Here is a 25,905-nt window from a genome sequence, read left to right on the forward strand (position 1 = left end):
ATCATAAATGATGACTAAATAAGCAAATAGCTAGAGTTGCATGAATACAAGAATCAAGAAACAATTAGAATATATGAGTCAAGAGCAACATGATTAATAGTCCAAATATATGTGCTGAAAAGTGTGAAAAAGTCAAAAGAACTAGAGTTCAAATTGAAGAAGGCATGCAAGTGATATATCCACAAGTTTCTTGCCGCCAACACTTAAGATAGTTTATTATATTAGAAAGTACTTTAGTTACAAGTGTAATATAAAATCACTGCCAATAAACATCTATAAATAGGTGGTATCATAATTTTGTAATGTGTGTGTTTCTTGAAATGAAAAATATAATTATATGAATTTCTTCTTTTTATTATTTTATATGAGTATTGGTAAGTTTGAAAGATGAAAAATTTGATAACGTTATTTATGTGAGTGAGTTATCTTGGGACTAACATAATATAGGTATTTTACTTTCATATTTTCTTAACTTTAATTTTGTCTTTTATAAATAAATATATTTTAAAAGTTAAAATTTATGTTTGTTTAAGCATCGTCTAATCTTCTGATGAAATAGAAAATTACGCTGGCCTAAACTATTCAAGGAATTAATTCATGTTCGAAATTTTAAAAAGGCAAAAACTGAAGGTTATACTTTTTTTTTTTTACTATCGTTTATGTTAAAGACACCAGTCATCTACCAAAATCTAAGGAATGCAATTCTAAACTCTACACCAGTTTAAAGGTTCCGGTGATAACAAAAAAGGATCTTTGTCTTGTATATAGGGATGTCAATGGGGTGGGGCGGGGGTGGGGATGCCTCTTTGCTCCCCGTCCCCGCCCTCAGAATTGATTCCCATTCCCGTCCCGATCCCCGCCATGGGGATAATTGTCCCCATCCTCATTTCTCACATTTTCCGTGTTTTTCGCGGGTCCCATTTTCCATCTCCTTATGTTAAACATTTATATAAAAATTATAGTAAAAATAAAAAAAACAAACTATAAAACATTATTACAAACATATCTTAGCCAATATTATAAGTCCAGAAATACAATATAACAAATCATAGTTCATAAGGGGGTAAGCACTGAGTAAGAAAAGTGTTGGTAGCGACTGGTGAGGGGGTATGCTGCTATGGCTGTGACTGTGGACACAACTATGGGAGATTGAGAGTTTTTAACTTCTCTGGAGAGTTGGGGCTTCGAAACGGCGTTAAGTGGAGTAGTAGGAGAGAATGAAAGACATTCAATAAGGTAGGGTTAGGGTTTTCAATAGGTAAAATTACTAAAAAGTCCCTATATTAGAAATAAATTTAGGGTATTTAAATAAACTCAAGAATTCGGAGAATTATTGGGGACGGGACGGGAATCCTTGCTCGGGTCTCCGTGCCTGTCTTGTTGGGGGGATATTAGTCCCCATTCCCATCTTCACGTAAAAAATTTCTCGTCTTCGAGTCCCCATTCGAGGCAGTCCTCATAGGAATTTCTGCACTTTAGAAAATTTTGACACCCCTAGTTATATAGGATCGGATCAGACATAAATATATACATCATTGTAGTTAGTTGATATTCTAATTGGTTTTCTATATTTTTTTCTCTCTTAATTATATCAACAATGAGTAACTATGTATTTTCTATGACAAAAACTAAACCATGGTCACTACCACCATTGCTACGCCACAATTAACTTAACTAAGTTAATTAAGTTAGTCGAGTAATCAATTTATTTATTTATAAAAATAAGTGTCCATAATTTGATGATTTCTATCTTATATATATAGTAATTTATTAATCAATAAATAATTTCTTAAATAAAATTCAAATTTACGACAGATTTATTCTTCACTTATCAAATTAAAAATGTTATAAAAAATCAGAATTATTTACTAATTTTTACAAGACGCGACATATATCATCAATCATCATTATTCTTAATTGTCCCATTACTTTATTAAGAATACACAACATATCATGTAACTAATGTCATGAATGATCAATAAATATCACCAGAAGCAATTTTCGCGTCGGTTGAAATCTTAAAATACCTACATAACAATATCACACAAGCATAAGTTATTACACCAATGCATATATAATATTACAACATTCCCTCTATTCTTTCTTATTTGTATCAATATTATTAATCCAAAGACATAAAATTAAAAGTCCATAATACCTTGAATAATTAATAGAAAGAGATTTGACTCCGATCATAAAAGAAGCCAGAAGGACTACCATTTGGAAGTAGTGCCAACCTCACAGGACTAGCAGCACCTTCTTCCACAGTTATGAAGCCAGTATTTGAAGTCATATCAGTTTTAACATAACCAGGACACACACTATTGATGCAAAATGTAGGGAACTTCTTAGCAAGAATTCTTGTATATGCATTCAAAGCAGCTTTGGAGAGAACGTAAGCACTAATAGCCTTAGGCCATCCTTTGCTTTCTAATCTCCCTTCTTTGAAATCTTCTAGAAACTCATTCAATACCATATCTATTTTCTCTTCTGTAAGGTTATCAGCATCCTTGAACACCCCTTTAGCCCATTCATTTAATACACACTAAATTCAGAAAAAAGAAAAATATAATATCAGGTCATGATAAAACATATACAACTATATGAAGAAAACCACTCTTTTATTTATTAAATAATAATAATAATAATAATCATAATAATAATAATGAATATGATATTAGTTAAAACAATAAGTACTTTATATTCTAACTAAGAAATTTTAGATTTAAATTTATCTAAATAACAAAAATGTATTTTTTATGAATTATATATAATAAAACTAAGAGTTTAATTTTGATACACTTTATACAGTCGTACAATCGCAACTATTCTCTTAGATGACTATTCATGTGATCAATGTAAAAAGTAATTATTTTTACTAATATGACGTTAGGGAGCCACTCACATAAAGACGCTTAAAATGTCTCTTTTTAAAGACGCTTTTTAATAATTAAAATTTAACTTATATAATCGATCAAACTGTGTTATTTTTGTCAAAACTAGACCAAACAAATTGATTTGACCGAAAAATCGATAAATCAAATCTTGAATCGATCTAAATTAATAATCTTTTTTATAGAAAATGGCTATAATACTCTTATTATAAAAAATGACTAAAATATTCTTATTATATATTACTTTTGAAAATTCTAAATTCTAATTCAATGATGGCATAGAGAGAAGAGAAAAATTAGGATTTAGAGTTTTTAAAATATGTAATAAAAATATTTTAAGTTATTTTTCATAATAAGGGTATTATAGTCATTTTTTTAAAAAATATTAATTTAAATTGGTTTAAGATTTGGTTTATCGATTTTTTGATCAAACCGATTTATTTCGTCTAGTTTTGACAAAAATAACAGAATTTAATCGATTATATAGGTTGAATTTTAATTATTAAAAAAACATCTTTAAAAGAAGACGTTTTAAACGTTTTTACGTGAGTGATTCCCATTACGTTATGTAATTAGATGTGTACATGTAAAACAGTTTTCTTCTGATAGTGCATCAAAATCAATTTCTAAAATTAATAGTGTTTTTAAAAAAAATTAGGCATCAGCTTTTGTGCGCTACTCTCTCATAGTACCTTTTTGTTCTAAATGATTTTGATTTACTCACAAGTTATACAAAATTTAAACAAACAAAAGGTAATTTAAAAATATTTAATAACTTAAATTAATAGGTAATAAACGTACCTTTAACTGTCCCAAAAAAGATGATACATTCACGATTCTTGGTGAATCGGATAATTGGAGAAGGGAAAGAAGAGATTCGGATGTTCTTTTAGCACCATAATAATTTATTTGCAAGCAATCTTGTGCTAATTCATATGTTTGACTCCTTGCCTTTTCTATTTCATCGTCAGATAATTCCTACAAATAAAGAATAATATTAATAATAACTCAATAATAATAATAATCATAATCAAACATTATACTTGAAGCTGTAATATTTAATTTGTTTATTAAAAAAAAGTTTAATAAATAAAAAAATAAACTAAAAATAATTAAAATTATTTGATTTAATATTTATTAATTTAATAATAATTAATAAATATTAAATAAAATAACTTTTTTTATCTCTTTAACATAACATTAGCATTAGAAAAATGAGAGAGACGCTTCATAATTTGATATGCGTGCTTACCTCGCCTTTCAGTATTAATGAAGGGAGTAAATCAGTGTCTTTAATCACAACTCCACTAACCCCTGCATTGTTAACCTACAAAATGCAACATTTTTTTCTTGAAGAAATATCCCAGCATCATTAACATGAGAAATTGAAAGGTATCAAGACCATCAATTATTACAGATATTGAACCTGGCCTAATGTAGAAACTTTTTTTTTTTTCAACTTTCAATTATTAGTCTCACGAAACACTCCTAACAAAACAATCCAAAGCAAAAATCATTCAGATTTGGCAGCAAGAATGGGATCCACAGCTGCTGCCGTGACCAATCAGATTGTTACAACTCTATTCAATTAGATCTATATCTTATAAAATAAAAAATAATAATACAAAATTTTTAGCCAAATATTTCAATTTTTAATAAATTTTAATTACTAAAATTAAAGTAGAGTCGTGTGGATCGCACACAAGTTGATTATTAGTAAAGTAATGAAGACCAGCAAGCCATATCCACCTAAAGAGAAAAAAATATTCTCTGATAATTATTTCAACAAATTTGATAATTATCTCAAAAGACAACGAAATTTTTAACAAAAAAATATGTAACTCAGTCTTTGAAATTTATTTTTATGGGATTGATTAATTTTTGTACTAAAAATAATTAATGTTATTTTTTTACACAGAAATTAATCAATCCAAAAAAATTAAAAACTAAGTTGAATATTTTTTTTTTGTCAAAAATTTTGTAGTTCTTTCAAGATAATTATCAGGATCGAGTAGAGTATTGCTTCCACCTAAATTATTGCAAGGAAGATCCGTTTCACATCACATTTCTTATCTATGTTCCCACGTGTGTACTTTAATTCTTTTTTATATAAATAATTATAAATTTTGGTTTAGCTCTCTTTTAAAAATTTTATTTTAATTTTTTATTATAAAATTATTTTTTAATCGTTTTTAAAATTTTAATCTAGCTAGCTCTATTCTTATATTTCTTCCTGTTAATTTATATTTAGTGAGTAGTAGTCATAACATATATAAATGACTGATTTAACGATTAGCTCTTTTTATCTACCGTTCTAATCATATCATTTTAGAAAACAAAATATTGCCCTTTTTTTGCACTGTGTGTGCTATTTTCTTTCTGTTTTTTTTTTAGTTAGAAAAAGAAAGACTTAAAATCAAAGTAGCCATGTTATTACCAGAATATCAAGTTTGCCAAATTTGGATTTGATGAAATCTGCAAGAGAAGCAACACTTGCAGGATCAGCAACATCAAGCTGGTGAAAGAGCACAAAACCAGAGAGATCTTTAAGGGTTTTCAAAGCATGAAGGCCTCTCTTCTCATCTCTTGAAGTCAACACAACCTTCACTCCATTTGAAGCCAATTGCCTTACTACCTCCAATCCAATTCCTTTATTTGCTCCGGTCACTACTGCATACCTGCTTATCAACTAACTCAACTTACCTTACACCATTAAAAATAAGAATAAGAAAAAATATAGATAGACAATGAAAATACTAAATAATGTGAACAATAGATATGTCGGATGTTCAATTCAATAGGTATGCAGATGATTATGTTCATTATTTTTAATCGAATGGTTATTTTTTTTATTCGATTTACTCATGTATAGTTAACAATGGATGGATGTTCAATTCACTAGGTATGCAGATAATTATCCTAATGTTAAAGTTTATGAAGTAATTTGAGATAGAGTATTTTTTTACTTTATTGGATCAATTCACAAATCAATTGTTCATATTGTTTACAAAAATCATTGTCTATGTAGCGAAATCCTAATAATAATTAACATTCAGAACGAAGAAAGTTGGAAATGTAAGATATTATTAACTGCATATATATGGTGTTGGAAGTTTGAAGCTAGATTAACTTTACCTTTGTGAAGAATCTTCCATCTTAGTTTGATGAACTTTGAGCAGTTAACAGAGAGAGAACAAGGCTTTGCCTTAGCTATCTATATATAGCACAGCTGTATGTATATATTTTAGCAAGAATTTCAAAATTTTGGAAATGTGTTGTAATAATTTTATTTATTAATGTTAATTATAAAATATATATTTTTATAAGACAATAACACGGATATGCTATATAAATAATAATATAGTTTTAAAATATATATCTATCAAGAAATCAAAATAATTTTACTCCTTGATGTCACAAATGGACACCACTCACTAACCGATCAAAAAACGGAGTGACTGTGACTGATGGATGATTTGTCAACGTTAAATATCAGGTTGAGAAATTATATTTGTCTTGTTTGTATACTATATATTATTAAATGTATTTTTTTATTTAGTTATTTTTTTAAAAGATATAGTTTAATAACAATACTTTTTTAAAATTTTAGATGTATGAAATTATAATATTAATATTAACACTACTTTTTATAGTAAGATTGACAAATTTTTATTTTCTTTAATATTTCAATATTTAAAATAATAATAATCATTGGTGCCATGTATAAAATGCGAAATCAAATTAAACCATTAATTTAATGCAAAATGAAAGAAACAAAAAAACACACGCTCAGAGAGCACATGCATGATGCATGCATTTGAAAGGGGATGAGGAGCACAACATTATTATTATTATTATCATTATTATTTTATTATATTCCAATTGATTTCAAATTCATGCATTCAACAACGGCAGGTGGTAGATTAGTCTCCATCCTCTAATAATAAATAAATAACTATAATGTGAATTGGTTCAAGTGGAGAGCGACTCGGTATGGCTTAAGCATGGTTCCACATAGTCATAGTCATAGACTCATAGTCATAGTCACGTGCATATTTCAATTTGGATTAGCCATAGCAAAGTTGGCAACCTAAAAAAGTATACCCAAGAATCAATTCATTTTCAGATTTTTTTTTTTTTCCGTTCAAACCTATAAAGTTTATAATCTTGCTAATTAATGTAACAAATGGACACCATTCATCTACCAAAAACAGAGGAAGCTGATTCACATTACAAAAAATAGAGAAAGTACAGGGAGTCAATAGAATGTTTGTACAATGTGTATAATGAGAATTTAGGGATGCTCGATTCAGTAGAATATTAAATATTTATTATTTCTGATATCCAGATAGTTATTATGGATAGTATGAGTGTATTGTGTTTGAGAAATTAGTAGTATTTTATCCTGGATGCTCATTTTTTAACTCGTATTAGGCCAAATAAATAACTTATTGTATAAATACTCTATTAGCTTCCTAGCAGAATTCCAAAAAATAATAAATGATACTTGACATGTGATGTTCCACACAACTACACAACATATGTGGTAATAATTTTTTGGTGAATTTTAGCCAACCCTACTCCCTATAACTTATTTAATTATTAAATATTTATTGATAAAATTTAATTCTGTTATTATAATTAACGTTAATTATACTTTTAAAAACTAAATCACTAAACTAAGGTAAAATTTATTTTACAAATTATAATAATTTTCAAGAAGACTCATTTCGTAATTTTACCAAATTGTTATCACAAAAGAAAAAAATCAAAAGGGTTAAAAAGTTCAAATACAAAAAACAAAATGAAAAAGATAAGGAAGCAAAAGGAAAAACATGGGATAAGAGAAATTGAAACATTTGCATCCCTTGTAATCTCCTCATTTACAAAGGTTGTGCTCTCCTTGTAAATCCATTGATTCTGGATATTGTTTTTTTTTTTTTTTTTTTTAATTGGGGATAGTTGTCACTCAGCAGTTTCATATATAGGGGTGAGGGAGTAGAAAAACCGCTAAACATAAAAAGTATATAATAAAACACCACATCAACATATATCATTTATATCCAACTTAAATTCTACTATATTAAGCATAATCAATTAAGATAACACTATTAAATTTCAAAATATTTTTATTAGCCTCATGCAGGATTATGCAGTAGCAATGCATAAACACCATTATTTTTACCGTTTGTTTTTATTATTTTTTTGGGGTCAAAACTAATTTATAAATTGGATCATTTAAAAAATAAAATTTAAAAATTACAAATTGACACTTATTTGGAAATTCTTTTAATTTGAAAAAAAAATTACTATAGTTGAGTTATTTAATTTTTAAAAGTAAGGAGGAAGAGATGGTTAATGTTAATTAATTATAGTGACACAATTAAATTTTACTAAAGACAATTGAATACATTATAGAGAGTAACTACCTCTCTGTTTATAAAAAGGTTGGCTAAAAATCACCCAATTTCTTTTATTCATAACAATTCCGTTAAGTAGAGTCACCAAAAAAAAAATTTCTGCTAGATAGACAATAAAATTTCTGAACAATGTAAAGAGTAGATTGAAAATTTGACCCAATAAAATTTTTAAAAAAATTCACTCTACCCAAAATACCTAAAAAAATCTCCCTTCAATAATTTAAAAATTTTAACTAAGCACTAGCTTCTTCCCAAAACCTTCTGCCCTCGCCGCCTCACCAGCCAGCCCCTTTCACCGGCATCACTCCCTCCCTCACCGGACATCATCATCATCTCCTGGTTCTTCACGCCGTCGCTTGATCGCCAACCAGCCCCCAACGTCATTGTTTACCATCATCATTGTTTCCCTATACTTTCTAATATTCATAATAGTCTTATTAGTATACTAATAATAAGTAGTTGCACACGAAGATTGATTACCAGAACAAAGATTAATTTAATTTAGTCATGATCTTCGCAATTGAATTACGAGACTTATGTTTGTAGATTTGGATGTCATACCCCATATTAAATGGTACAAGAAAATGAGAATGCATACATAACCCAACTCAATTGGATTAGAATGAAGAAACTTCATTCTGAGAATAGAAAAGGCCAGAAGAAGCATTTGAAAGCAATGCTATTTTGACAGGACTAGCAGCACCTTCTTCTGCCGTTAAAATTCCAGTATTGGCAGTTATATCAGTTTTAACATAACCAGGACACACACTGTTGATGCATATAGTAGGGTACTTTTTAGCAACAATTCTTGTATATGCATTCATTGCAGCTTTTGAGATAATATAGGCACCAAGAACCTTAGGCCATCCTTTTCTTTCCAAACACCCTTCTTTGATATCTTTCAGAAATTCATTCAACACTTCATCAACTCTCTCTTCTGTAAGGTTTTCAGCATCACCCAAGATTCCTTTAGCCCATTCATTTGATACACACTGAATTATTATTAGACATGGAAAGCAATAATAATAATAAGAGTTACAAAACAGAATCATAAAATAGTAATGGAGAATAAAAAATAATAAAATACGCTTATTAGTAGAGCAACAACCAAATTTAGCGAACCAATCTAAGATCTACTAATTTTTAAAAAAAAAGTTTAGTTATTCTGTTGGTTTACATAGCTTCATCAAAATTTTAATTAGATCCTTATAGTTTAAAAGTTTGTATTGACTATTGAGTCTCTGTATTAGATAAAAACTTTCTATTCGGTTTTTTCTAACCATTTTTTGTTTAAAAAATCAATTTTATTTTAAATATTTGATTTTGTGTTTGATGTAGAATGAATATGGAATATTCTAAAAGCAGATATTTTAGCCTTAGCGTGTTTTTTTCTGAAAATTAATCATTAGTAAAGATTTAATTACAATTTTTTACCTAATATAAAGATCTGATTATAAATTTTTAAACTATAAATATCTAATCACATAATTGGTAAAACTATAGAGATTCTTAGATAATTAAACCTTAAAAAAACACAAAGAAAGAGAGTATCCTACCTTTAACTTTCCTAGGGAGGATGATACATTCACAATTCTTGGTGATTCAGATAATTGGAGAAAAGGAAGAAGGGCTTCAGATGTTCTTTTAGCACCATAATAATTTATTTGCAAGCATTCTTCAGCTAGTTCGAATGTTTGAACGATTCCGGCTTTCTCTATTACATCATCTGATAATTCCTAAAAATTTCACCCAATTCAATATACCAAGAAAACATCTTAGATTAAAAGCTAAGATTGTGTTTGGTTTATATTTTTTAAATTCTAAAATAGAAAATGCTGAAAAATAAAAAAATATGAGCCAAACTGGCTGTAAAATTCTTACCCTGCTTTGGAATAACACTTGAGGGACCAAATCATTGTCCTTAATCACAAGTCCACCAATCCCTGCATTGTTGATCTACAAAATGCAATTCTTTTCTTCAAGAATAATATTCAAACATCAATATATATGACAAGGAAAAAGATAGAATCCATTTCAGTTGAAAGCTACCAAGTCAAGGTTATTAATTAAGGCAATGAACTCATTCCTGGTTAGTTAGTATCCAAAATTAATAACATAAACCCTAAACATGACTTGATAGTAATTAAACCTCTTAGCATGCAGAGCTTCATACGAGAAGTTTAATTTATTACATTCAGAACAAATTAGTCAATTACATTGTTTTAGTGGAATTGTAAGAAAAAAAATCCTTAACATGCAACTAACAAACATGAAAATAAATGAGAAAATCCCAAATCATACAATAGAAAAAAAAAAATATATATATATAGTTAGTTGACTAAGTCAATGAAACTTATTTCTGAGTAGGAAAATGCAAACATGGAAATTTTATTTTCACATAATTCATCTTGTATCCCCTTTCATGCAAACAAAAAAAGAAAAAGAAAGTGCTATATATATATATGGAATTTAATTTGTCAAGTTACCAAAATGTGGAGTTTTCGAAATTCGGATTTGATGAAATTTGCAAGAGAATCCACAGTAGCAGGATCAGCAACATCAAGGTGGTGAAAGAGATCTTTGAGAGTTTCCAAAGCATGAAGGCCTCTCTTTTCATCTCTTGAAGTCAACACAACCTTCACTCCATTTGAAGCTAATTGCCTTACTATTTCTATTCCAATTCCTTTATTTGCTCCCGTCACAACTGCATATCTGATTAATTTGGAAAATAATGTAACTTCATTTTTCTTAGAAAAAAAATACTGGAAATAAAAACTAAAATGAAACAGATCCTGTTTAACATCAAATAGGGTTTGAAGTGGGATGAAGTATATATAAAAAAAAAGAGCATTGAAAATGCTAATGTCTCCGGCAAAAATACTACAAGAAAATGGTGCTGTACTTTACCTCTGTGGCGCTTGTTCCATCTTTAATTTGAGGCTTTGTTAGTTTCTAACGGAGAAATCAGAGAAGATAAGTTAAGGCTTCAGTTCATGAGCACCATTTCCATGCATGTATGCCACTTGCCATGATCTCCGTCTTACAAGTTTGCTGAGACAACAATCAATTTGAGTATAGTTTGTTTTGTTTTTAAGTTTGATTAATTTGTTTCAGTTTTATAACCGTTAATTAAGAAGTTAGCCTTTTACATAAATTATGGTAGAAACTCACCACCAGTGAATTTTATATAAAATTAATAATTAAAAATTATTAAATAAAAATTTAATTAACAATTAAAATTAATTGTATTTAAATTTTTATCGTAAATTATTTCTTAGCATGAATTACTATTAATAGGATGCTGACTAGAGATTATTGTCAACAGTTAATATTACTTGGCATGCTAACTTAGTCTGATTTTTTTTTAATTCTTGTTAACTTGGTCTGATAATGATACATATAAATGGTTTGTTAATATGTAGTGATTGCGCATAGGGTTGGAAGTAGATCGAGCTAGTTCATGAGCCAGTTTAAGCTCAACTTATTAATAGCTTGATAAGCTAAATTCATAAGCTAATGGACCGAACTTGAGCCTGGAATTAAACTCATAAATTAAATGAGCCGACGAACTTGAGTTTTGATAAACTCAACTCATCAGCTCATGAGGTGACTCAATTATATATATAATATTAAAAATATAGATTAAATGTATATAAGATATGCGTATTAATAATTTAATATATAATTTTACATATATATTAATTTTCTTAATTTATTTAAAATTTTACATCTATTTTTTATATATAATTTTGATGTAGGTCATAAATAAAAAATGTATATATGATAGATAGATAATATATAAAATTTATCTTTTTTAAATATTTTCAATATATATAAGTTATAATTTATTAATATAAAATTATAGGTTATTCTTCTATTATTTGAGTTAACTCGTGAGTTTGAACTCGAGCCATTTCGTGAGTATTCGTTGAGCCGAGGTTGAACTTACGAAATAGGCTCGATTGTTGATGAGTTGAGGCGTGAGCCAAGCTTAGTTTTCATGAGTCGAGCTTGAGCTTGGCCTAACTCGTCTCAACTCGACTCACTTCCAACCCTGAGGGCTATGTACGCTACTCTCGGATCATCATCATTTATTTTCATTAAACACTATAAATAAAAGGCTAACTACATATTTAAAATGTACATAAAAAAAACACCCATTCAACTACACTTAAAAAATGTAGCCAAAAGTAAAAATAAATGATGCCTTAAGCAAAGGCGACACTTTTCGCACTACGAAAACGCTTTAGTGGGAGATGTCTATTCGACCGTTGCTTATTCTCAAAGGCTACTCTTTTGACGTTTGAGAATAGGATGCGCTTTTTAAGTGATACTATTCAGAACCAAAGACTTCTATGCTTACCAAAATAGGCTACACGTATCCTTGCTACTACATCACCTACCTATTCTATATAAGTATAGCCTTAACTCCCTTATTGTTTTTTTTATTTTCTGAATATATATATATATATATATATATATATATATATATATATATATATATATATATATTCTAATAATTTTTTGTACAACATAATATATAATAATGTGATTACATATATAATTCTGCATTTTTAATTAAATGAGTTAAATATTATAAAATAAAAATAAATATATAATTATACTAAATAATTTCTTTAAATAATAAAAATTATCCGTAAACAAAATAAATTTATAATGAACCAAAAGTATTGGAATGAATATAATTTTGAATATTCATACATCTCACAGTAAATTAAGCATAGCCAAATCAAAATAAGTATCAGATCTCTTAGAATTTACTACTAATACTCTACGAAAAACAAAAATATTATATCCTACATAAATATCTTGTAATAAAAGTCATTAGTCAATCATACATCTATTATTTCTCAACACTACTCCATCTTTACATCCATAATTTTGTGCACAATCTAATTCATCAAGAGCTTCTCCTGCTCCTCTACCATCATCTTGAAGAATACGCCTGGAGCATTAAGCATTGACCATTAGCAGTTTGTAACTGTTCATAGTAAAACAATCTTGAACTTGAAAGAAATAGCATGTTTATATATACCTGTGAAGCATTAGTTCCATCTCTCCATCTCTAATGCTCGCTCCACCCGTGGCATGATCAACTAAGATAGAGAGTTCAGATTTCTAATCCTTAACATAAATTGCAAGATTAATAGAGTGAAGGAACTTGAAGGGGCCAATCTTTCCTGTGATCACGAACCTGTCTAAACAAGTTTGAGTCAGAAAACTTTGAACATCTTTAACTAGAGGATTTTTATTACAAACGAACAAAAATTGGCATCAGAGTTACCCTTTTCAAAAAATGTCTTCCATTAGAATCAGTATAGAACTCCTTGTTTGTAGCCATATTTGCTGTTATTTAAGTGATCACCTCTTTCTCAACTCCATTATCAGTTAGAATTGGACTAACCTTCATAAAACTATTTGTTTCATAACCTTAGACAATTAACAGCATAATATTCTATTTTGGCTGATGAAAAAAGCGGTTTCTCACTATTACAAAGAAAGAAACTCACAGTGTATTCAACTTCAGCATGGTCTTTGTTTTTGTAAAGCCTAATAACCTTCAAAAAATAAATGAAACAAATAAATAGGATGCAAATGACGTGCTTATGGACAAACCAAACTCATTTAAGTATTTTGAAAATAATAGGATATACCATTATATGTTGAAAAAGAAAAAAGACAATAAACACAAAATTATTTTAAAGGACACTGACCTGGTAAATCCAAGAGCTAAACTCTTGATGAATCTCATCAACTAGTGGCCCGCGGATTACTTTGTAGGGAACGTGCATGCATATCAAATAGAAAACAAATTTAAATATAAAAGCTTCAAAGGAATTGAAAATTTAATATTGTGTGTATTGAGAAATCATGTAATCACAGTTCTTTTGCTATGTTATAACTAAAGAAGGCACATATATTAGTAGTAAGATTGAGCAGAAGTTTCTCTCTTACCTTCTAATATTTTTGCTGCTTGAATCCATAAGAATTGTCACTCTTTTTTTTGTCTTCATGAATTGGCTACGTAGGTGAAAAATTGAATCAGAAACAAAACTTCAATATATATAAATGAATCTAAAAACTAAAAGCTAGAAGTAATGGAAGTGCTACAAGAACCAATTTCACATATGAAATTTTGGACCAAAGGGCAAAAAACTGAAAGTATTCACTTATAACTTTATTCACTTCTTAATAATCATGCCATTAGATTTCAGCAGCTACTAATTCTTAACCAAAGGGCAAAAAATAATTACAATTACATTTACATCTATACGAGAATTAAATTAAGTGTGAAATTTAAACTGAAACTTGAAGTAGATTCACAAAAATCAGATCTGATTATTGAATGATTAATCAAACCATGAAACTAATTATTGAATATTAACAGATCCTATGCCATAAATAATTAGAAAATTGAATAAAAGCTTATGAATCAGAACTATCTAATATAAGTGTACATCAATTGTTTCTGTTCCCATCTTCAGTTATTCTTCTCATAACCTTAGGAAATTAAGCGAACAAAATTAGCCATAACCCATAAAACAGACAAAAAGTGAAGACAATGCAGCTTGGAAAGAATAGAGAATAGATCAGGCAAACAAAAATCTATTATAAAAGGGAAAACAAAATAAGAATTATAATATGAAGAGTGATCCATTTAGTCTAGTTGTTGGCTTTGCTTTCAACAAGGCTCCAATGATTCTTAGAACTTAGAGGCAATTGATTCTGTAAGGGAGATCAACCAATTCATGAAACTCTTGCCAGAAAAAGTGCATTGGCCTTTAAAATGTATGGATTTTTACTTTGCAGTAGCGGTGTGCATGCGAGGGTGAAACTGGATTTGATGTGGTCCGAAATATATACCTGACCTATTTATTAGACTCAAACCCGACACTAGACCCGATGAAACCTATACACTTTCGGGCCACTATTATACCGGGTGAAAATCGGACCGTTAACATTACATTACCTTACCTTCTTATAAGCTAGCATGTGAAAATATCCAAATTTCCAATACTCCAACCATTATTTGACATGGTAAAATTCACTTAGAAAAATATAACAAGAACCAACTCTTCTCTAAAATTAAAGCATAACCATAATCAATACTAATATTGTCTAATAACACCAAATATTTAAATCAATACAAATAACACAATATTATGCATTAATTAGTCTAAAATCTTATGCATTTTAAACATAAAACATTAACTTATAGTCTTATAATAACTAATAACACAAAATATTAAGGTTTACAAGACCTAAATTCTACATAAGAATAACCATCATCCATCACTAATAACACAAAATATTAATTGTGTATGATAACCGGGCCACCGGGCCGATTTCGGGTGACCCGAACCATGGCCCGAACCTGACTCGAAATAATGATTGGGTGTATTTTTGAGACCCTTACCCGACCCTAGACTATGTGAAATCACACCAAATTAGCCCCTAAAGTATTTGGGGCTGGGCCGGGTTTTCAAATCAGGCCGGGCCATGCACACCCCTACTTTTCAGGTCAACAAGCTTCTCACCATCCTTCAAATCCAGCTGAAATGAATGTCAAGGGTCAACTACTAATAGCAAATTAGTTTGCAAAGATGATAATATTCACAATGATCAAAATAAGATCATTTTTCGGGAACTGGATTTCCATTTAAAATGTTAAATAAGGTTCACGCCATTTGCCAAACATTCTGGTCTTCCTCAGTGAGAAGATCACAAAGTACAGGATAACTCAAGAACTGCACAGTGAAAGGTAAAACGAGTTATTTATCATAATAATAATCAACAATAACTTATTGTAACTATGCTAAAAAAATGAAACTTTAGTAAGAATAAATCAAGTAGGATTGGGAAATACTATTATGATTAATGAAGCAGCATTGAAAAATAGAAGGAAAATAAAAAACGTCTTATATGTACTACTATTCATGATAACTTTGAAGTAGCTTCCAAATTAGATGACTGCATTAAATCACTTTAAAATAAAAGTACTACTATAATCATACTCTGACACTTCAAAATGAAATCACTCAAATATATCATTATTGTTTAGGGGCTTATTTTGATTAATGTTCAATGTAACAGAACTACATGGAGTCAGAATCACTGACTTTTAGAAAGGCTTGTATTCATAGTTTCAAATAGACATACATGATTCTGGATCATGTTTCATCAAAACATGAAGCAAATCTCAAAATAATATAACTATATAAGTTCCAACATTACTAAAGACTCACATTACAAACCAAAATATCATCCAACAAAAACAATAACAAATCAGCATACACACGGAAGCAACACTCCCAAATATAAGAACCTCTACAAAACAAGCAATGCATATGAGTACTTCATCAAATTTTCTTGAAGTTAGAGAAATCGTAAGAAACATCAACACTGGTGAAACAACACATGCATTTTCACAAACACAAAGAGAGCAACAAGAACAACAAGGAGGACTGATGAGTGATGAGTACCTTGAGTTCTTTGGATCCTGACCTAAAATCAGCACAATCAGTGGCATCAAGCCACCATTTTTGAAGTTAGTTCTTCATCTCTACAATGATCAAGGAAAATAATAAAATTAAATTAAAAACAAACAATGTCTTCCTTAAATTAGATAAGGCCATTTCAGAAACCAATACACATTCAGAAATAACACCCACTCAGAAGCTAAAATTCCCAAATTAAAAACCCTAAAATCGGAACCCTAAACCTCCCAAATTTCAGAACCAAATGAAAACCAACATATGTTATAGAGTATTATATTATATTATTATTCATAAGTGATGTTAAAAAAATATAAATAATATACTAAATTCTTGCTATTTAATCTAAACGTTAAAAATTAAAATAATATTTTATTTTATATTAAATTACATTATATTACTTTTTTAAATACTAATGGTGTTCTTTTATTTTTTACACTAATTAATAATTTAAATATAGCTCTATTTAATTACCCGCATAAACGTAAGAGTAAATTGCTAGTATGAATAGAGAAAGAATAACACGTTCAAAAAAATATCAATAATAATAAAAGTAATAAAAATGGTTAATTTAGGAGTAATATGTTATGTTGTTATTAAAAACTTTTGCTCTAAAATAAAAAGCATACAATACTTTACTTTTTATATTTGTATCATAAAATATTAAATAATTGCTAACTTGTATGAAATTTAAATAATTAAATAGGACTATAATAAAGAGAATATATAAAATAAAAAATCTTTTTAGATTGAAAACGAAAAAAAAAACTTTAGTTACTTCATTATCAAATTGTCAATTATTGTTTTTAGAATAGGATTTTGATCACGAGTAAATTAACTAATTAAGTACACTTGAATTTTGTTAGGATTGGATAGTTTAGATTTAAAAAGAGAATGTTTAGTTTAGATTTAAAATTTTTTTAATATAAACTAATTTTTATCGGTGTAAAAATGACACAAATAAAGAAAAAAAATGCTAAAATTAAAGTATTATAAAATGATTGAACCAAGATATTTTTATTATATTTACAAAATTAAATTTTACAGTAATTGTGTATCGAAAAAACAGTTAGAAAACAAAAAATGTAACAGAATCAGTTTTGAGCTATAAATGAATTTCATAATGACACTATTTAATATTTATTGATGATTGATTTTTCTCGGTTTAATTTAATTTCTGATCTTATGAAATACTTTTCTTCCCACCGTCAACGAAACCTATAAATAAAGGACCTCATATCATCATATGGTTTCCAATTTTCCTTTACACTATTGTACAAACACTCTGTTACACTCTCTTCTTCGCTGATTCAGTGATTCTAATTGTTATCAGTTTGATTGCACTTTCCGAACTCAATTCTACTCTTAATTCAGGTTTGCTTCTTAGCACGTTACCTTCTTTGGAATTTCTTTATTTTCTTCCTTAGTGTTCATATTGTATTTTACTTAAGTGGTGGTGTTAAGTTGGGTTGATGGAGAAGTGGGTTTTGATGAGGGAATGGATTCGGCAGCTTCTTGTAATTGGATTGTTGTTTTAAGTTTTGGAAGAGATTAATGAGCAATAAAGGGTGTTATTGATGGGAAAACTGTGTTTTATTTCGTAGTATCATGGCTATTATAACAACAACAAAGAGGAGTGAACGGTTCCGTCGTACAACACCACCAACATGCAAGTATTGGCAAGCTGGGAGATGCAACAGAAATCCTTGTCAATTTTCACATAGCTTACCAACCTCGCCGTCCAATGTATACTATAATGCCAATTCGACATATAAGCATTCGAAGATGGCCAGTTCCTCTGCTAAGAAGGCCTTCAAGAAGCCAGAAAATTGTGCACTAAGGGCTGTTGAGTATAGACCAGAAGCTATGTCTGTTGAGAAGCCAACTAAGTGTGAACAAAAGGCTGTTGCAGATGTGGAAGATGTGGCCACTGTTGCTAAGTGTGAACAAAAGGTTGTATTGATTGAAAAGACTGCAGACGTAGAAGATGTGACCACTGTTGCTAAGGCTTCTGTGGGTAAATCACGCAATATTTGCAAAGATTGGATGACTGACAATTGTGTGCATGGTGACTTGTGTCAGAATTTGCATTCATGGTTTTATGGCGATGGGTTTTCTACACTTGCAAAGCTTCATGAACACAACAAGGTATATACATGTCTTGGTTTAATTTGAAAGTTAAGTGAATATTGCAATTGAAATAAGTTATTTAAACTAATATTCAAATTTTGTTGACAGGCAATCACTGGGATTGCACTGCCGGCTGGTTCAAACAAACTTATTTCTGGTAGCACTGACGGCACAGTTCGGGCATGGGACTGCAACACTGGCCGTTGTGTTCACATGATCCATCTTAATTCTCAAGTTACCTCACTCATATCTGAGGGCCCATGGATTTTTGCCGGTGTGAAAAATGCTGTGAAGGCATGGAATATTCAGACGGGTGCAGATGTTACTCTTGATGGACCTAAAGGGCAAGTCCTTTCCTTGAATGTTGGCAATGATATCCTCCTTGCTGGAGCAGAGGTAAATTAAGATTTGTTTATAGTTAGCCAGTTGCTACTGATTAGAATTATGATATTTAAATAATTTATTTAAATTGCAGGATGGTGTTATTTATGCTTGGAGATGCAGCTTTGAGTCTCCTTTCAAAATGGTTGCAACACTAAGTGGTCATAGTAAACCTGTGGTTTCTCTTGCTATTGGATGTCACAAGATGCTTTATTCTGGATCCATGGACCATACCATTAAGGTATTTATTTATTTATTTATATGCTTCATGTAATTTGCACACTATTCCCCTTTAGCTAAGCAATTTCTTACCCTGCTATCTACAGGTTTGGGACCTTGATACATTACAGTGCACAATGACACTTAACGGCCATACCGACGTTGTCACATCACTTATTTGCTGGGACAATTTCTTGTTATCGGCTTCATCTGATTGCACAGTCAATGTTTGGGTGTGCACCGAGGAGGGAACTCTAGAAGTGACATACACTCACACTCACGAAAATGTAAGTTGTTCAACCACTAACGTTTGTTCACAAATATGTCTTTAAACTGATATTTTGATTTTGTTTAAGAAGGAGGTGATTGGTTTGTCCAATTCATTTATTTTATTTTATTTGTTATTATAGGCTGTTCTTGGACTGTATGGGATGACTGATGCAGAGGCCAAACCAATATTGTTCTGCTCGTGCAAAGATAATTCAGTTCGTATGTATGAATTGCCGACGTGAGTGATGATAAATCTTTCATCTACTTGTCTTGCTACTTTTACTGGGCGTGTTTTTTTTTTTAGTGTTGTAGCTACTTACTGTGCCTGCTTCTACAGGTTTCTAGAGAGAGGTCGACTATTTACAAGACAAGAAGTTCGATCCTTTGGGATAGGCCCTGGCGGACTCTTCTTCACTGGAGATGGGACTGGTTTGCTAAATGTGTGGAAATGGTTAGAAGAGCCTAAGGTGCCAACATAGGAAAATACATAAGATCTTGAGTTACATGATGAGTTATTCTAATTATTTTAATGTGGTGACCTTATCTTTATTCTCTGAATGTATGAATTAACTGAGCATACTTGATGTTGGGGTTGGGCATATTGGTTCTTGAGGTACAAGAATTTAGAGAAGTATTATTGATTCTTGAAGCAAAAGAAACAGTAAAATAAAATAAAATAAAAAGTCCAAGGCTTTGAGCATCAATGGTTAGGAGGGTCAAAATTGGCCTAAAAAGCTCAAAAGAGTTGTTCTTCCTAACTATATGCTTGTGGTGTGAAAGTGTCAAGTAATTCTTGAGACTGAACATTTAAAGTCGTGACCCAAAGCTATTAAAGAGTACGCTTAAGGCTCTGAGCACCACTGTCTGGGAATTTGAGCAAAGCTAAATTCGAATCCAAAGGGTTCCCCCAGTTAAGTGCTTGTGGTGTTTATGTATCAGGTGATAATACTTGAAAACAAAACACTTAGAGTCACGGCTAGGCTCAAAGGTGCAAAGCACCAAAAGAAATAAAAGCTATGTTCAAGAATCAAGAAAAACTTAAAAGAAGAGAGTCAATAATATGATCCGGATTCTAGTTCTAAGGGATACCAATATTGCTGAATTTCAAAAGAAAGAGAGATGCCAAAACTATTCAGAAATAGAGATTTAATAGCCCCATTGAGTAATTAGACCTAGCTTCATCTGACAACTCTAACTTCCAATGTATAATGTAACATTCTATGTATTATACAATTCTCAATAAGACCATCAATTTTGAAAGTATGCGTGTTGTTTTAAATTTTCATTTAACTTCTGAAATTATAATATCAGTTTTGATTTTTTTTAAGGAGAAAGAAAGAAAAAAGTGACCAATTGAAAAACTACATAATAATAGGCAACATAATTTTGGACTGTTAGAACTTCTCTGCAGCATTTAGGTCCCTTGGTAGAACCTGAAAGCAGTACACCCTTACTTTTTTTAATTACAAGCTTCAAAAAGTTATTTATAAGTATAAACCCTTTTGGTCATAGGATATTTCCAAGATGGAAAATTGGACTCTGAATTGGAAATGCACTCAAGCTTTAAGTTCATGGTTGAAAAAATGTAAGGATGAAAATCTTGAGAGTTTGAATAAACTTTACCGTTTTAATGATGATGAGCATAATAAGTCTAATGTGCCAATTGAATTATTTGAGAAGACACCCAACTTGGAAACAATGGAAGTAAGCTATTACTATGATGAAACCCTCAAAAATATATTGCCCTCCCATGATGAAGCTAGTAATAAGGAGATTATTGGAAACTTAGAAAGAATTGTACCTCTTCAAATTATGTGTGTTGCAATCCATCAATGGGTTAGAATAGTATACTTGTCAAAGCAGCTGTCTTGAATGTCCAAAATTGATAACACTAGTACTACAATCTTCCTCCAATCTGAAAGAATTGCACATAGAATCATGTAAGGCAGAGGCATCGTTCTGAAATATACCGCGAATCAAGTTTCTAGAAGGATTCAAGTTTCTTACAACTCGAGTGATGATTCGGTCTTCCACCATGATCTTAATGCTGCTGCAGTATGACAGTTTCTAAGTCAGGTAATAAATAAATAACTAAAGATTCTTCTCCAAACAAAATTTTATTATGTCCAAGTTTGAAATAATTTCTACACTTGGTTATATCAACTGAAGTGATGAACAATTTATTTTCAGTGATTTCAACTTTAAGCAACAGGATGGAACGGAAATAATTTCTACACTTGGTTATATCAACTGAAGTGATTTCAACTTTAATCATTTAACCCTTTTAGCAACAATTCTTGTATATGCATTCATAGCCGCCTTTGAGATAATATAGGCACCAAGAACCTTAGGCCATCCTTTTCTTTCTAAACACCCTTCTTTGATATCTTTCAGAAATTCATTCAACACTTCATCAACTCTCTCTTCTGTAAGGTTTTCAGCATCACCCAAGATTCCTTTAGCCCATTCATTTGATACACGCTGAATTATTAGACATGGAAAGCAATAATAATAAGAGTTACAAAACAGAATCATAAAATAGTAATGGATAATAAAAAGTAATAAAATAAGCCTATTAGTTGAGCAACAACCAAATTTAGCGAAGAAATCTAAGATCTACTAAGTTTTTTTAAAAAAATTAATTATTCTGTTGGTCTTCATAATTTTATCAAAATTTTAATTAGATTCTTATCGTCTAAAAGTTTGTTATTGATCTCTAAATTAAATAAAAACTTTCTATTGGATCTTTTTTAACTATTTTTTGTTAAAAAATCAGTTTTATTTTAAATATTTGATTTTGTGTTTGATGTAGAATGAATATGGAATATTCTAAAAGCAAATATTTTAGCATTAGCGTGTTTTTTTCTGAAAAATAATCAATAATAAAGATTTAATTAAAATTTTTACCTAGTATAAAGATTTAATTACAAATTTTTAAACTATAAAAATCTAACCACATAATTAGTAAAACTATGGAGATTATTAGAATAATTAAACTTAAAACACACAAACAAAGAGAGTATCTTAGCTACCTTTAACTTTCCTAGGGAGGATGATACATTCACAATTCTTGGTGATTCAGATAATTGGAGAAAAGGAAGAAGGGCTTCAGATGTTCTTTTAGCACCATAATAATTTATTTGCAAGCATTCTTCAGCTAGTTCGAATGTTTGAACGATTCCGGATTTGATGTGGAGTTTTCGAAATTCGGATTTGATGAAATTTGCAAGAGAATCTACAGTAGCAGGATCAGCAACATCAAGGTGGTGAAAGAGATCTTTGAGAGTTTCCAAAGCATGAAGGCCTCTCTTTTCATCTCTTGAAGTCAACACAACCTTCACTCCATTTGAAGCTAATTGCCTTACTATTTCTATTCCAATTCCTTTATTTGCTCCCGTCACAACTGCGTATCTGATTAATTTGGAAAATAATGTAACTTTATTTTTCTTAGAAAAAAAAATACTGAAAATAAAAATTAAAACGAAATAGATCCTGTTTAACATCAAATAGGGTTTGAAGTGGGATTAAGTATCTAAAAAAAGAGCATTGAAAATGCTAGTGTCTCCAGCAAAAATACTACAAGAAAATGGTGTTGTACTTTACCTCTGTGGCGCTTGTTCCATCTTTAATTTGAGGCCTTGTTCGTTTAGGGAAGAAGATATCATGAGCACAGAGCACTATTTCCATGCATGTATGCCACTTGCCATGATTTCCCTCTTACAAGTTTGCTGAGATAACAATCAATTTCAGTATAGTTTGTTTTGAGTCTTTAAATTGATTAATTTGTTTCAGCTTTATAACCGTTAATTAAGTTAGTATTTTACATAAATTATTTCTTAGCATGAATTACTACTAATAATAGGATGCTGATTAGAGATTATTATGAACAGTTAATACTATTTGAAATACTAAATTGATCTGATAATGATACATATAAATGGTTCATTAATATGTTGTTATTGCGCATTTTTCAGAGGGTACCAAAGCTATATACGCCACTCTTGAGTCTTCGTAATTTATTTTTATTAAACACTATCAATAAAAGACTAATCACACACTTAGAAAATGTTTAGTTTGTATTTTCATTTTTTATTTTTGTTTTTAATATTTTTTATTTTTTGAGTTTTATAAAAAAATGTGAAAATAAGAAATAAAAATAAATACAACTTTAAAATATATTATTTAATTATAATTTTTATATTTCTTAAATTTAGACTAATTTAATCGTTAAAATCTCTTATAAATACTATTTTCATTCGAATCAAAAGTCTCAGTCCACATTTCAAAAGTCTCGGTCCATATTTAAAAAATCATACCAAATAAATACTACAAAATATATGTCATTCGATACATTTACCATGAATATCGGCCTTCTATATATTAAATAACAGTGACAAAGTTAATTATTCATTGGTCAAATTTATCACTAAATTGAAACCTCGCGAAAAAAATTGTGTGCTGCTTATTAGTCATGAAGTAAAAATTTGTTCTACAAAAATCTAACTACAATACTACATATACTACATACACACTTTATCTTTTGTCTCCACTTCTTTTATTCATTTTTTTTTAAAAGACTCCTCTCTTCATAACTATTCTTGTCCACTAGCAAGATAAAGACAAATAAAGACTACAATAGCATAAATATAAAGGTAAAATATATTTAAAATATTATTTGAATAAAAAATAAAGTCATATTGATATTGTTTAAAACTATATGAAAATTTTTAAGTAATTAAAAAATTGCTATTAAAAAATGTTATAAAAGTATTCTATTATATTATTATTCATAAATGATGCTGTAAAAATATAAATATAAATAATGCACTAAATTCTTGTTATTTAACTCGACTGTTAAAAATTAAAATAATAATATTTTATTTTATATTAAATTACATTACATTACTTTTTTAAACACTAATGGTATTTTTTATTTTTTACATCAATTAATCATTTAAATATAGTATATATTCATCTTATAATGGTCTTTATTTATTTTACTTGCGTAGACGTACGAGTAAATTGCTAGGTTGGATAGAAAAAGAGCAACATATTTAAAAAAGATATCAATAATAATAAAATAATAAAAGTGACTAATTTAGGAGTAATATGTTATGCTGTTACTAAAAATTTTTATTCTAAAATAAAAAGCATACAATATTTTGTTTTTTATATTTGTATCATAGAATATTGAGTAATTGCAATTTACATGAAACTTAAATAATTAAATAGAACTATAATAGAGAAAATATATAAAACAAAAAATTCTTATCAAGATTGAAAAAGAAAGAAAAAGTCTTAGTTATTTTATTGTCAATTATTGTTTTTAGAATAGAATTGTGGCCACAAGTAGATCAAGTGCACTCGAATTTTGTTATCGACAAAAATACTCTCAAATAATTTTAAAATGTGATAAAAAAATCCAACATTAAATATGTATTTTCAAAAAATATCTTAGAGATTGAATTATTTTGATGCAATTTTTTGCAAGTATGATTAGAAAAATTAGATATTTTTATCCTTAAAATTTGGTAATTTTTCTCTAAGTATATATTCTTTTGTGATTTTTTCCAACAACCAATAATACTTTTAAAAAATCATAAAAAAAATATACTTAACAAAAAATCACCAAATTTTAAAAATAAAAATATCTCAATTTTCTAATCATACTTGCAAAAAATCGCATCAAAATTCAATCTGTAAAGCATTTTTTGAGAAATACATATTTAATGTTGAATATTTTTGTCGTGTTGGATTTTTGACGGTTTAGAATTTTACTATTGAAGTCTCGTTGCAAGTATAGTTTCTAAACCAATAAAAAATTCTTTCATACAAAAGATTGTTTGTCACAAGTAACAAACCCCTAATTTTATAAACCGAAGTATTCAAACCTCGGGTCGTTCTCCCTAGGAATTACAATAAAGTGTCTTGCTATTGGTTATGAGTTATTTTTTTGGGGTTTTGATAAGAAACATGAAAGATAAATGGCAAGAAAGTAAACTAATGGCTAAAAAGGTCTTGGCAAGGGTTGGTGGTCAAGGATCTCTATCCTAAGCACTAACCACAATATGAGAA

General features: G+C 29.2%; 4 protein-coding genes and 1 long non-coding RNA gene across 13 annotated transcripts; 1 reads left to right on the top strand and 4 right to left on the bottom strand.

Moving 5' to 3' along the window:
- Positions 1–991: 991 nt before the first annotated feature.
- LOC112735873 ((+)-neomenthol dehydrogenase) lies at positions 992–6,197 on the bottom strand. Of its 5 annotated transcripts, none has more exons than XM_025785329.3 (7): positions 6,030–6,197; positions 5,332–5,572; positions 4,147–4,221; positions 3,696–3,872; positions 2,159–2,545; positions 1,990–2,027; positions 992–1,468 (listed from the first exon to the last, which is right to left on the bottom strand). In XM_025785329.3, the coding sequence occupies exons 1-5, from the start codon at positions 6,047–6,049 to the stop codon at positions 2,168–2,170; spliced, it is 891 nt and encodes a 296-aa protein (XP_025641114.1). In that variant the 5' UTR covers positions 6,050–6,197; the 3' UTR covers positions 992–1,468; positions 1,990–2,027; positions 2,159–2,167. The 5 variants fall into 5 exon arrangements, with proteins under 5 accessions (XP_025641114.1, XP_025641117.1, XP_025641126.1 ...); XM_025785332.3 differs by having other exon boundaries at positions 992–1,473; XM_025785341.3 differs by lacking the exon at positions 1,990–2,027.
- Positions 6,198–8,786: 2,589 nt separating this feature from the next.
- LOC112735928 ((+)-neomenthol dehydrogenase) lies at positions 8,787–11,395 on the bottom strand. The gene is made up of 5 exons (XM_025785352.3): positions 11,222–11,395; positions 10,801–11,026; positions 10,196–10,270; positions 9,871–10,050; positions 8,787–9,306 (listed from the first exon to the last, which is right to left on the bottom strand). The coding sequence occupies exons 1-5, from the start codon at positions 11,239–11,241 to the stop codon at positions 8,932–8,934; spliced, it is 876 nt and encodes a 291-aa protein (XP_025641137.1). The 5' UTR covers positions 11,242–11,395; the 3' UTR covers positions 8,787–8,931.
- Positions 11,396–12,972: 1,577 nt separating this feature from the next.
- Positions 12,973–14,919, bottom strand: LOC112735973 (uncharacterized). Of its 2 annotated transcripts, XR_003168662.3 has the most exons (7): positions 14,794–14,919; positions 14,291–14,356; positions 14,050–14,108; positions 13,846–13,893; positions 13,620–13,749; positions 13,371–13,529; positions 12,973–13,280 (listed from the first exon to the last, which is right to left on the bottom strand). It is a non-coding gene; the product is annotated as an uncharacterized lncRNA (long non-coding RNA). The 2 variants fall into 2 exon arrangements; XR_003168658.3 differs by lacking the exon at positions 14,794–14,919 and having other exon boundaries at positions 14,291–14,432.
- Positions 14,920–15,752: 833 nt separating this feature from the next.
- Positions 15,753–23,576, bottom strand: LOC112735952 ((+)-neomenthol dehydrogenase). 4 transcript variants are annotated; one of them, XR_011870867.1, is made up of 6 exons: positions 22,863–23,416; positions 22,177–22,311; positions 21,838–21,880; positions 21,632–21,745; positions 16,819–16,898; positions 15,753–16,083 (listed from the first exon to the last, which is right to left on the bottom strand). XR_011870867.1 is itself a non-coding variant. In XM_072214049.1 (4 exons), the coding sequence occupies exons 1-3, from the start codon at positions 23,331–23,333 to the stop codon at positions 21,872–21,874; spliced, it is 615 nt and encodes a 204-aa protein (XP_072070150.1). In that variant the 5' UTR covers positions 23,334–23,416; the 3' UTR covers positions 21,610–21,745; positions 21,838–21,871. The 4 variants fall into 4 exon arrangements, 3 of the variants coding, with proteins under 3 accessions (XP_072070150.1, XP_025641150.1, XP_025641147.1); XM_072214049.1 differs by lacking the exons at positions 15,753–16,083; positions 16,819–16,898 and having other exon boundaries at positions 21,610–21,745; XM_025785365.3 differs by lacking the exons at positions 15,753–16,083; positions 16,819–16,898; positions 21,632–21,745; positions 21,838–21,880 and adding an exon at positions 23,434–23,576 and having other exon boundaries at positions 21,929–22,311; positions 22,863–23,241.
- On the top strand, positions 18,083–21,092 carry LOC112735940 (zinc finger CCCH domain-containing protein 48-like). Its single transcript, XM_025785357.3, has 7 exons — positions 18,083–18,204; positions 18,435–18,978; positions 19,069–19,356; positions 19,436–19,582; positions 19,668–19,847; positions 19,971–20,068; positions 20,168–21,092. Exons 2-7 carry the CDS (start codon positions 18,439–18,441, stop codon positions 20,307–20,309), a joined length of 1,395 nt encoding a protein of 464 aa, XP_025641142.1. The 5' UTR covers positions 18,083–18,204; positions 18,435–18,438; the 3' UTR covers positions 20,310–21,092.
- Positions 23,577–25,905: the final 2,329 nt, after the last annotated feature.

This window comes from Arachis hypogaea, chromosome 2 (genome assembly GCF_003086295.3).
Source record: "Arachis hypogaea cultivar Tifrunner chromosome 2, arahy.Tifrunner.gnm2.J5K5, whole genome shotgun sequence".
In the NCBI taxonomy this organism is placed as follows: Eukaryota; Viridiplantae; Streptophyta; class Magnoliopsida; order Fabales; family Fabaceae; genus Arachis; species Arachis hypogaea.